General features: G+C 42.0%; 1 protein-coding gene across 4 annotated transcripts in view; it reads right to left on the bottom strand.

Moving 5' to 3' along the window:
- Positions 1–12,560, bottom strand: part of orc1 (origin recognition complex, subunit 1) — a 33,318-nt gene extending 20,758 nt beyond the window's left edge. For all 4 annotated transcript variants that reach the window (XM_070886863.1, XM_070886866.1, XM_070886865.1 and 1 more), the window contains exons 1-5: positions 12,224–12,560; positions 10,047–10,171; positions 9,438–9,616; positions 1,932–2,391; positions 702–1,050 (exon numbers count right to left, since the gene is read on the bottom strand). In XM_070886863.1, the coding sequence (XP_070742964.1) occupies positions 702–1,050; positions 1,932–2,391; positions 9,438–9,616; positions 10,047–10,171; positions 12,224–12,327 (1,217 nt within the window). In that variant the 5' untranslated portion in view covers positions 12,328–12,560. The remainder of the gene's footprint in view (positions 1–701; positions 1,051–1,931; positions 2,392–9,437; positions 9,617–10,046; positions 10,172–12,223) is intronic.
- Between the last annotated feature and the right edge of the window lie 166 nt (positions 12,561–12,726).

Genomic DNA, 12,726 nt, shown 5'->3' with positions numbered 1-12,726 from the left:
TCTTTTCTTTGCTTATAAATTTTTTATTCAGGTTGCATTTATTTGTTTAATATTTGTATAAGTATAACTAAGGATTTATTGTAGAATTTAATGACTTCCCTTCCCCCCCCTCCCCCCCACTCCCCGTTCCCGACGCCTAATTTGTAACCTGCGCCTGATTTTTTACTGTGTAGACAAGGTTTTTTCAAGCCTACAAAAATCTTCACTTGCTCCATTCTAAGTTAGTTTGGAGTACGTTTTCACTGTGGAAACTTTCAAATCAGGCGTCAGTGGCCGGACACGCCCCCTTTTGAAAAAAACTGTTCAAAAGTGAAACTGTTCTACCTGACTAGAACTGCAGAAAACTAAATGTGGAGAATTCCGATTTCTAAGATACTCCGTTCTCCACCAGTTGCTCCTAAAAATCAGGAGCAAATCATGTGGAAACTTGGGGCCATAGACTCCCACATTCCCTTAATTCCATCCATAACCTTTCTAAAAGATGCACAAGAGTTGCCTAGTATGTCTGAATTTCCTAGCCACTAAGTGATTCCATTCCAGAGATTTAAAAAAATTTACTGTTGGAATAGTGGTTACGTCACAATTAAAAAATGACATGATAGTTTTGTTAGCTGTCACAGCAATGTTGCCAACATTTTTCTTGGTCTACTCAAGGAATACATAATGCAACATCAGAAAGGTTAAAATATTGTGCAACTTACTTGTGAACATCAATTATTTCGCCATTATTTCTGGGCTGGTGTGAAGTGTCTTGCTGCTTAATTTTTGAACCACAATAAACAGGAGACAACGGGAAAATGGGATCTTGACTGTTCATTGTGTCTCCAGTTGGTTTAAGAGGAGAAATGGCATGACTTTCAGTGGTCCAATTTTGCAACTTCTTACAGGGTGAAAGAGCATCATCTGAAATACCATTAAAATCCACTTTGCGTTTTATGGCTCCAGGCTCTATCTGATAAACTTTCCTAGCAAAACCATCGTCATCACTGTCATCATCCAAGAGCTCTGACAAAATATTTGTCAGCTTTCTTTCTGAGGATTTGGTGAAATCTGCAATTTGAAAAAATATTTTTTTGAATTAGCTGTAAGTTACAAAAGGCCATGTGAACCAAGAAAAAAATGTTTTCTGTAGCAGTGTCACCAAGTCAGTTCAAAAGCTACAATTAAAGTGTAAAAGGATTCCATCTGACAAGAATCAGAGGGATCCAATTCCTGGGATAACACCCCCATCCCAAAAGCCGAGTGGCCTTCGCAGATGACCTAAAAATTTTGGGATGGGGGAAAATTTAACTCCTCTTTCTTGCAGCTCACCATCCCCGCAAAAGGCTCCTGCTGAGATTACATAGACAGCTCAGATGTCCCTATTCCAGTTCCAGCCAGGGCAGTATTGACTGCTTTACAGAATCAGTACATGTTTTGTGCTATCTTACTTTTCATACAAGAGGTCAGTAACAGCGGAAATAGGTGCTGCCATCAGGGCCCTCTGGCTGTAATCCAATACAACAGCCAGAAGGCCTCCAATACGAAGACTTGCCCTTGGAAGAAAAAAAAAGGCATTTACTTTTGGTCCTGTTGCCTTTGCTATCGGTCTCCCTAGAATATTCCTAATGGAACGGAGCTGAGCACAGGGCCCAATTTATCTGACACTGACAAAATGGGCACCCTTCTAGTGCTGGGGAAGGAAGGGCTATGGGGAGATGAAGTCTCAGGACCAGGGAGCGCCTATATCGCCTCATTACCATAGCTGCCCTCAGACTGTGCTTATTGCAGGGTGGGCATTCGCAACCCTCCCACCAGTAATGTAAAAGAGTCAGAGACCTGTCCTCCTGGATCTATATCCTGTTTCTGTACATTTCCCCAGGGAGTTACTGTTCCCAAGACTCAAGGCACATGAAAACCAGGCCCAAACTCTGAGCCATATCCTTACTTACCACAGAGCGGAAGCTTTTTCCTAACTGTGGAGTTTCTGCTTTCCATCTCTTGCGTACTCCTCTTCTTACTATGGGAGTTTTTTGGAGCAGAACACTTGGATTCCTTTTCAGGAGTCATCGCGACAATGCCATTTTTAGACTTGTTTTTAATAATATTTCTGCTTAATGTTCCATCTCCATTGGCAATATTGTGAAACTTTGAATCACACCAGTCCCCAACAACAGTCTTCTGTTTTGGAAGATAATTCACATCAGACACCTTCTGCATGTTCCTGGGCAAGGAATCCAAGATTTTATAATTATCATCGTCATTGGACTCAAATGAATTAGTTTTCTTGCCAGAGATTATATTTCTAGGCAAGATGTTAAAACGCTTTCCATCCCAGTTCAGTTTAACAAACAGCACATCATCATCAAGTTCAACGGAAGGAAACGGTTCATCTGGAACAATCTGGAACACCTAAAAGAAGTTGTTTAAACCTTATTAAAAAGGAAGTTCAAAATTAATGTAAAAAAAATTCTCCACAACATAAAACTTTACCCATATTTTGTATCAACTGTTAACTGCAGTACAGGTAATAATAAAATAAATTACTAGTGTCTTTAGACTTGCAGAAAAATGCAATTAGACATTACAATGCTATTGTCTACACTGCATTTTGCATTCAATTGGTGGATTAATTTAACTGTAATTAAAATTTTATGAATCCAAATTTTAAAACTTCAAAGATCAGTGCCTAAACAATGTTCACAAAGGGTGCTGTCCTGAATGGTGAGGTCCAAGGCATGTTGGGCATTGGGCTCATTTCCATGGAGCCGGTGACTGCGCAGAGCTGCCAGTGAAGCGTAATCCAATATTGTATGTTATAATGTAGCCTTTACAGCATTGGAATAGAAAGACGGAATTTTAAATGGTGGTACACATGATTCTGGACTTGCAACCCTGAGGTTTTCAAGTTCATAATACCACCCTGGCAAATTGGGAAACAGAATTTGACAAAATCTTGTAATTTGTAGGATTGCACCAGATAAAATGATGATGACTGCTGTTGATTGTCATAAAATCTAACTAATTCAAAAAAGGGTGCAAGGATAAACTCAGCAACTATAGGCCGGTCAGTTTAACCTCAGTAGTGGGGAAGCTTTTAGAAACAATAATCAGGGACAAAATTAACAGTCACTTGGACAAGTGTGGATTAATTAAAGAAAGCCGGCAAGGATTTGTTAAAGGCAAATCGTGTTTAACCAACTTGATTGAGTTTTTTGATGAGGTAACAGAGAGGGTTGATGAGGGCAATACAGTTGACATGGTGTACATGGACTTCCAAAAAGGCATTTGATAAAGTGCCACATAATAGGCTTGCCAGCAAAGTTGAAGCCCATTGAATAAAAGGGACAGTGACAGCATGGATATGAAATTGGCTAAGTAATAGGAAACAGAGAGTAGTGGTGCACGGTTATTTTTTAGCCTGGAGGAAAGTATACAGTGGTGTTCCCCGGAGGTCAGTACTAGGATTTTCTTAATATATATTAATGACTTAAACTTGGGTGCATAGGGCACAATTTCAAAATTTGCAGATGACTCAGAACTTGGAAGTATAGTGAACAGTGAGGAGGATAGTGAAGACAGACAGGCTGGTGGAATGGGCGGACATGTGGCAGATAAAATTTAACGCAGAAAAGTGCGAAGTGATTCATTTTGGTAGGAAGAACGAAGAGGGGCAATATAAGCTAAATGGTACAATTTTAAAGGGCGTGCAGGAAGAGACACCTGGGGGTATATGTGCACAAATTGTTGAAGGTGGCCGGGTAGATTGAGAAAGCGCGAAATAAATTACGGGATCCTGGGCTTCATAAATAGAAGCATAGAGTACAAAAACAAGGAAGTTATGATGAACCTTTATAAAACATTGGTTCAGCCTCAACTGGAGTATTAGACCCAATTTTGCCCAGGAGTTGCACTGTTTTTTTGGGAGCAGCTTGATTTTTCTGGAGCATCTTAAAAATCCCCATTCTGCACATTTAATTTGTGCCAATGTAAGTGAGTTAGTTAAGATTTTTTTTTCCGTTTCTTTTTTTCCCAAAAGGGGGCGTAACCGGCAGTTTAAACCAGTTTGGACAGCTAACAGTTGCTCCAAACTAACAGGCCAGCATATGTGGCTGCACAAAAAGCCCCTGCAGAGAGTTAAGAAATCAGCGCAGGTAGCCAGAGATAGGGGAGCAAGGGAAGCGGAGAGGACCTTGCAAAGCACTAAACACCTTCACAACAACATTCAAGAAGCATAAAAACCATCAATAATAAATAAAAGATAAAACGTAAGTCCTATCTTCCTAACTCGGTCCCCCGAGGGACTGGACTTCTCTCCGAGGGACGACAGCGGCCAGCCCGTGCGGCAGGCCACTCGGCCATAGAAACATAGAAAATAGGTGCAGGAGTAGGCCATTAGGCCCTTCGAGCCTGCACCACCATTCAATAAGTTCATGGCTGATCATTCACCGCAGTACACCTTTCCTGCTTTCTCTCCATACCCCTTGATCCCTTTAGCCATCAGGGCCATAACTAACTCCCTCTTGAATATATCTAACGAACTGGCATCAACAACTCCCTGCGGTAGAGATTCCACAGGTTAACAACTCTCCGAGTGAAGAAGTTTCTCCTCATCTCGGTCCTAAATGGCTTACCCCTTATCCTTAGACTGTGTCCCCTGGTTCTGGACTTCCCCCAACATCGGGAACGTTCTTCCTGAATCTAACCTGTCCGGTCCCGTCAGAATTTTATATGTTTCTATAAGATCCCCTCTCATTCTTCTAAACTCCAGTGAATACAGGCCCAGTCAATCCAGTCTCTCCTCATATGTCAGTCCCCGCCATCCCAGGAATCAGTCTGATGAACTTTCGCTGCACTCCCTCAATAGCAAGAACGTCCTTCCTCAGATAAGGAGACCAAAACTGCACACAATATTCCAGGTGGGGCCTCACCAAGGCCCTGTACAACTGCATTAAGACCTCCCTGCTCCTATACTCAAATCCCCTAGCTATGAAGGTCAACATGCCATTTGCCTTCTTCACCGCCTGCATGCTAACTTTCAACGATTGACATATCATGACACCCAGGTCTCGTTGCACCTCCCCTTTTCCTAATCTGCCGCCATTCAGATAATATTTTGCTTTCATGTTTTTGCCACCAAAGTGGATAACCTCACATTTATCTACATAGAAACATAAGAATTAGGAACCGGAGTAGGCCATCTAGCCCCTCGCGCCTGCTCCGCCATTCAGTAAGATCATGGCTGATCTGGCCATGGACTCAGCTCCACTTACCCGCTCTCTCCCCGTAACCCTTAATTCCCTTATTGGTTAAAAATCTATCTATCTGTGACTTGAATACATTCCTTGGGCAGAGAATTCCACAGATTCACAACCCTCTGGGAGAAGAAATTCCTTCTCAACTCTACATTATACTGCATCTGCCATACATTTGCCCACTCACCTAACCTGTTCCAAGTCACCCTGCAGCCTCTTAGCATCCACCTCACAGCTTACACCACTACCCAGCTTAGTGTCGTCTGCAAACTTGGAGATATTACACTCAATTCCTTCATCTAAATCATTGATGTATATTGTAAATAGCTGGGGTCCCAGCACCGAGCCCTGCGGCACTCCACTAGTCAATGCCTGCCATTCTGAGAAGGACCGTTTATCCCGACTCTCTGCTTCCTGTCTGCCAATCAGTTCTCTATCCACGTCAATACATTACCCCCAATACCATGTGCTTTAATTTTGCACACTAATCTCTTGTGTGGGACCTTGTCAAAAGCCTTTTGAAAGTCCAAATACACCACATCCACTGGTTCTCCCTTGTCCACTCTACTAGTTACATCCTCAAAAATTCTAGAAGATTTGTCAAGCATGATTTCCCCTTCATAAATCCATGCTGACTTGGACCGATCCGGTCACTGCTTTCCAAATGCGCTGCTATTTCATCTTTAATAATTGATTCCAACATTTTCCCCACTACTGATGTCAGGCTAACCGGTCTATAATTCCCCGTTTTCTCTCCATCCTTTTTTTAAAAAGTGGTGTTACATTAGCTACTCTCCAGTCCATGGGAACTGATCCAGAGTCGATAGACTGTTGGAAAATAATCACCCATGCATCCACTATTTCTAGGGCCACTTCCTTAAGTACTCTGGGATGCAGACTATCAGGCCCTGGGGATTTATCAGCCTTCAATCCCATCAATTTCCCCAACACAATTTCCTGACTAAAGGATTTCCTTCAGTTCCTCCTTCTCGCTAGACCCTCGGCCCCCTAGTATTTCTGGAAGGTTATATGTGTCTTCCTTCGTGAAGACAGAACCAAAGTATTTGTTCAATTGGTCTGCCATTTCTTTGTTCCCCATTATAAATTCACCTGATTCTGACTGCAAGGGACCTACGTTTGTCTTCACTAATCTTTTTCTTTTCACATATCTATAGAAGCTTTTGTAGTCAGTTTTTATGTTCCCGACAAGCTTCCTCGCATATTCTATTTCCCCCTTCTAATTAAGCTCTTTGTCCTTCACTGCTGAATTCTAAATTTCTCCCAGTCCTCAGGTTTGCTGCTTTTTCTGGCCAATTTATATTCCTCTTCCTTGGATTTAACACTATCCTTCATTTCCCTTGTTAGCCACAGTTGAGCCACCTTCCCAGTTTTGTTTTTACTCAAGACAGGGATGTACAATTGTTGAAGTTCATCCATGTGATCGTTAAATGTTTGCCATTGCCTATCCACCATCAACCCTTTAAGTATCATTCGCTAGTCTATTCTAGCCAATCCACGTCTCATACCATCGAAGTTACCTTTCCTTAAGTTCAGGACCCTAATCTCTGAATTAACTGTGTCACTCTCCATCTTAATAAAGAATTCTACCATATTATGGTCACTCTTCCCCAAGGGACCTCGCACAACAAGATTGCTAATTAGTACTTTCTCATTACACATCACCCAGTCTAGGATGGCCAGCCCTCTAGTTGGTTCCTCAACATATTGGTCTAGGAAACCATCTCTAATACACTCCAGGAAATCCTCCCCCACCGTATTGCTACCAGTTTGGTTAGCCCAATCTAGATGTAGATTAAAGTTGCCCATGATAACTGCTGTACCTTTATTGCACCCATCTCTAATTTCTTGTTTGATGCGGTCCCCAACCCCACTACTACTGTTTGGTAGTGTATACACAACTCCCACTAGCGTTTTCTGCCCTTTGGTATTCCGCAGCTCTACCCATTCAGATTCCACATTATCCAAGCTAATGTCCTTCCTTACTATTGCGTTCATTTCCTCTTTAACCAGCAACGCTACCCCACCTCCTTTTCCTTTCTGTTTATCCTTCCTGAATGTTGAATACCCCTGGATGTTGAGTTCACAGCCTTGGTCACCCTGGAGCCATGTCTCCGTAATCGCAATTATATCATATTAGTTAACAGCTGCTTGTGCAGTTAATTCGTCCACCTTATTACAAATACTCCTCGCATTGAGGCACAGAGCCGCCAGGCGTGTCTTTTTAAACACACTTTGTCCCTTTAGAATTTTTGCTGTAATGTGGCCCTTTTTGATTTTTGCCTTGGGTTTCTCTGCCCTTATCTTTTACTTTTCAACTTTCTATCTTTTGCTTCTGCCCCCATTTTGCTTCCCTCTCTCTCCCTGTATAGGTTCCCATCCCCCTGCCATATTAGTTTAACCCCTCCCCAACAGCACTAGCAAACACTCCCCCTAGGATATTGGTTCCGGTCCTGCCCAGGTGCAGACCGTCCGGTTTGTACTGGTCCCACCTCCCCCAGAACCGGTTGCAATGTCCCAGGAATTTGAATCCCTCCCTCCTGCACCACTCCTCAAGCCACGTATTCATCTTAGCTATCCTGCCATTCCTACTCTTGACTAGCACGCGGCACTGGTAGCAATCCTGTGATTACTACCTTTGAGGTCCTATTTTTTAATTTAACGCCTAGCTCCCTATACTCAGCTTGTAGGATCTCATCCCGTTTTTTACCTATATCGTTGGTACCTATACGTACTACGACAGCTGGTACATATAAGTACCAAAATGTCTAATTCTGGGCACCACACTTTAGGAAGGATGTAAAGGCCTTAGAGAGGGTGCAAAAAAGATTTACAAGAATGGTTCCAGGGATGAGGGACTTCAGTTACTTGGGTAAGCTTGGATTGTTCACCTTAGAGCAGAGCCAGTTGAGTGGAGATTTCATAGAGGTGTCAAAATCATGAGGGGTCTAGACAGAGAGAAACTGTTCCCACTGAAAGAGTTGAGAATCTGAGGACACAGATTTAAGGTGATTGGCAGAAGAACCAAAAGGTGACATGAGGAAAACATTTTTTACGCAGCAAGTGGTTACGATCTGGAATGCACTGCCTGAAAGGGTGTAGAGGCAAATTCAATTGTGGCTTTCAAAAGGGATTTGGATCAGTAGCTGAAGAAAAAAAATTGCAGGGCTTCGGGGAAAGAGTGGGACTAGCTGAAGTGCTCTTGCAGAGAGCCTGCACAGGCTCGATGGGCCGAAAGACCTCCTTTTGTGCTGTAACCATTCTATGATTCTAGTTCACTCAAGTATCCTTCAGGAAAGGATCAGTCCCACAGTACAAGGCAATTTTAATACTCTCAGGGTGTCTAGGGATGGGCAACAAATACATCCCAAGAGCAAATAAGTTCTTTTGATCCAAGCATCCTATTCATTACAGCCCAAAGATGTGTCCAACGGAAACTGTGGCAGATGCATCACCCCCTTTCCTCTCAAATCAATACAGATCGCAAGGATGTAAAAGATAGCTCAGTATCAAAGCAGCATGTAATTACAGGTCAGAAATTGTGGAAATTCCATCGTTCAGTCGTCCAGCTCCATAGCAAGCAGACATTAGCAGTCCTAGAAATATTATCTAAGCTACAGCAACCAACAAGACTCAGTAGATAGTTAACCAAGGCTAATAAGCTTCTCTTCTATCTCTGTAACCCAGAATACATGGCAAGAATCATCATGGTAGCTACCTTTAATTGTATACCACTTGTTTTGTTAAACTTTTCCCATTAACACATACTGTACTGAAACAGTGCATCTATAAAGACATTTACAAAACAAAGTTGTTCACGGTATAAACTTCAGCCAGTTTCAATTACCAAAGGTCTCCCTCCCATTCACTTCTGCTGCCTTACAAAAACACAAAACTTAAATACTAATTTCAACATAAAGCATATGGTTAATGCCAAACATAAATATCAGACAGAAGAATACTGAGGCAGCCAACGTGCACATAGCAAGGCCTCACAAACAGTAATGAGATAAATGGTCTTGATTGACTGATAAATGTTGGCTAACCACGGGAACTCCGATTGGTGCCATGGGAACAGGGAGACGAGACTTTGGTTTAAATGTCTGATCCAAAAGCCTAGCACTTCTAACAATGCAGCATGCACTTAAATGTTAGCTTGGTCTAGATTACATGCTCAAATCTCACCTTTACTACCTTAAGGAGGCTCTCTACACTGATACAATCATCACAGTCAGGTACTGTGTACAAGAAGATCTCCTTGGGGTGGGGTTCTCTTCCCAAAAGTTTCTGCTTTATTTTGGGTATTTCCTCAAAACGACTATACCACTGGACCACTGCAGACTTAGCGGGAGGTTGCTGGGTACCTAGTGGGGAAAATAAGTCATACAAATTAAGAGGAATGAGTATGCACAGAAATTTCAAACTGAGTGATCTTCATCACCATTACACAACACTAACATTGTGCTAAATTCCTACTTTGCACATTGACAATTGTTCTTTTTGCTAGTACAATAAATGGACATAATTCAAATAATTGCATACATATATTCCTGTTAATGCTGTATAACTTTCAGCACTGTGGTCTGCAGTAAAGAGCTAGGAGAATGCTGGGTTCAGACTGCCAAAAGGCACAAAATATACATGGGATCCCATGAACCCAACATTTGCCTTACAACTAATGTATGTAAATTGCATACATTGCCTGTGAATGCGATACTACTGTTCAGTCCAGTATAAACATTCAAAGCAGAAGCATGCGCATATCCGAGGTTACACAATGAAACTGGTCCTTACCATCCTCATACAAGTTTAGCAGTTTAGCTATATATGGACGATCGTCATCATTCTGGATTAAAACAAAATCTCCAATGTTGATGCACTGTCTGGTTGAAGCTGTTTTACATTCTATCTGAATACCTCTAAACAAACAAACATATTATGCAATTTTACAATTAAGGCACATGCAAAACATATGTTCCTTGTCAACATTTAACATGCAGAAACTGTACAAGAAAAGGATTTGCAGCAAATGTTTCTCTCTCAGAACTCTTTTGGGTTTGGTCCACAGATACCAACACTGAGGAGGCTCACCTGACAATTTCACCTCCACTTAATAGCAATTTTATGATCAAAAGTTTTACAATTGCAAACTCTCCCATTCTGACACCAAGTGCTGCTATATTAGCATCTTTCTGCACTTGTCTGTCCTGTAACTGCAGGGAAGCCAGTGGAGCAGTACACTTCCAACAGCACACTGTTCAAAGGAAAGTTACACAATTTCTCCATGCAATGAATTCCAATCATTTCGGGTGAGGAGAAGAGAAAGGGCCCAAAGGAAAATAGTGAAAGTGGCAAAGGACCACAGCAGTTTTTGGAATACAGTATACAACTAAAATACAGGCTTATAGATTTTTTTCCCCCCAGTCAGTTTGTCACAGAAAACTCAATCAGTTACAAGATGATTCGGCCCAGCATTTGTTTAGTTTGCAAATTGCTTCACATATTTCCTGTCTTCGCTAAATTGCGTAAGAAAAATAGTTACAAGCATATTTTACCCATGTCTACCTTTCACTGCTAAATCAAGTGAAGATGTGAAGACAGGAAGTCTCTACAGTACCAGTTCAGCCTAGCATGTTCAAATCAATCACAACAACGTTTAGTTTCCCCAGGGACTTGATAGTTCATGTGCTTAAGGATCCAGTGTTAGAAGTTCTAGCTTGGGTGTGACATTACCTTAAATTTAAATTAACTTAAAATTAAGCACCTTGTCACGTTTTACTATATTAAAAGGCATTATATAAATAAAATAAATTATTTATTAAATTAAAAAAGTTATCTCATGAATAGCTGAGCCACACAGACCAGAAAGGTCCCAGAATTGATCCCCAATATGCACTGTTAGCTGATCAGCTGAGGCCTCTGCATTAGGGAGATCAACTAGGTACAGGTTCAGCTTATAATGCCCATCATAATGCACTCCACAGTTGAATAGCTCATCACTTTTTCCAGGTGGTCAAATCTATACCCAGTTCTATGACACCAAATTGGGGGTGTAGTTAATACATAGGAGGACTAATACAGGAAGACATGAATAAACTTGCAGAATGAGCGTGTAATTTGCAAATTATCAATAGACTAGTGCAAGGTAATACATTCCACATACTCATTGGAAAATAGGTGTCTAAATGGGGTAGAGGAAGAGGGATCTGGAGGTACAGATACACAAATCACAAAGTAGCAACACAGGTTAAAGCCAAACAAGCAAACAAAGCACTTGAGTTCATTTCTAGAGATAGAATTAGAGAAGTTAATCATGTATAGAACCTTAGTTAGACCACACTTGGGAGTACTGTGAACAGTTCTGGTCTCCATATTATAAAAAAGGACATAGAAGCACTGGAGAAGATGCAAAAAAAAAAAATTTGTGGACTATCGGAACGGAGGTTATATCCATCAGGAAAGATTGAACAGGCTGTGGCTCTTTTCTCTATAGAAAAAAGACTGAGGGGAAACCTGCTTCTTCAAGATTATGAAAGGGTTTGAGAGGGCAGACATGGAGAAGACGTTCCCACCAGACCAGAAGTAGAGGCCATGAATACAAGATAGTCACTAACCCAATAGGAAATTCAGGAGTAACGGTGATTAGAATGTGAAACTTGCTGCCACGCGGAGTAGTTGGAAGGGAATAGCACAGATACATTTCAGAGGAAGAAGGAATAGTTTATGTTGATGGGGTTAAATGAAGGGTGGCGGACCTGTTGGGACAGAATGGCCTGTTTCTGTGCTGTAAATACTTTGCAATATTTATCAATTGTCATATTAAGCTAATACAAGATTATAGACGATCGTGGCGGTCTCACTCCCCGCTCCTCGGGACTCTATAAATTCCCGCCACAAGCCTCACTGCCCCCGAGATACAGATATCGCACAAACTGCAAGAAATTAGGTGAAAGTGCGTAGCATTCACTCACTCATAATGCGAATTCTGCAGCTTACGGTTCACACGGTAAGGTCTTCCTACCCAGGTGTACACGCGTTTTTCACGCAGCTTGCACCTCATGAAATATTTGTTCATTTTAGGGGCAGTCCAATAAACTTCCGATTGCAAGATACAAAATTCGCGAAAAATGCACTTCAGTAAAAACTACGAATAAAATAACATCCCCTGGGGAAGAGCCGGTCTCCTTCTCACCAAACTTTGAAACCAGATTTCTGACCCTGAGCGGGAGAAAGCTTAAATAAACTTGTTAAATATGGTATAAAATCTGAGGCAGCCCAGCCTGCTCCATGCAGCACTTGTTCAGTCAGTCTCCCGCCAAACCAGAGCATTCTGGGGGCATTAAAACCCTGCAAACATTGCACTGGCCGCAAGGGGCGCTGTGGGCTGGTGGTCCTCCTGGCCGCAGGGGGCGCTGTGGGCTGTTGGTCCTCCTGGCCGCAGGGGGGTGCTGTAGGCGGGTGGTCCTCCTGACCG

The sequence above is a fragment of the Pristiophorus japonicus genome, chromosome 8, assembly GCF_044704955.1.
Source record: "Pristiophorus japonicus isolate sPriJap1 chromosome 8, sPriJap1.hap1, whole genome shotgun sequence".
Taxonomy (NCBI): domain Eukaryota; kingdom Metazoa; phylum Chordata; class Chondrichthyes; family Pristiophoridae; genus Pristiophorus; species Pristiophorus japonicus.
This window is presented reverse-complemented; position numbering and strand designations above follow the sequence as displayed.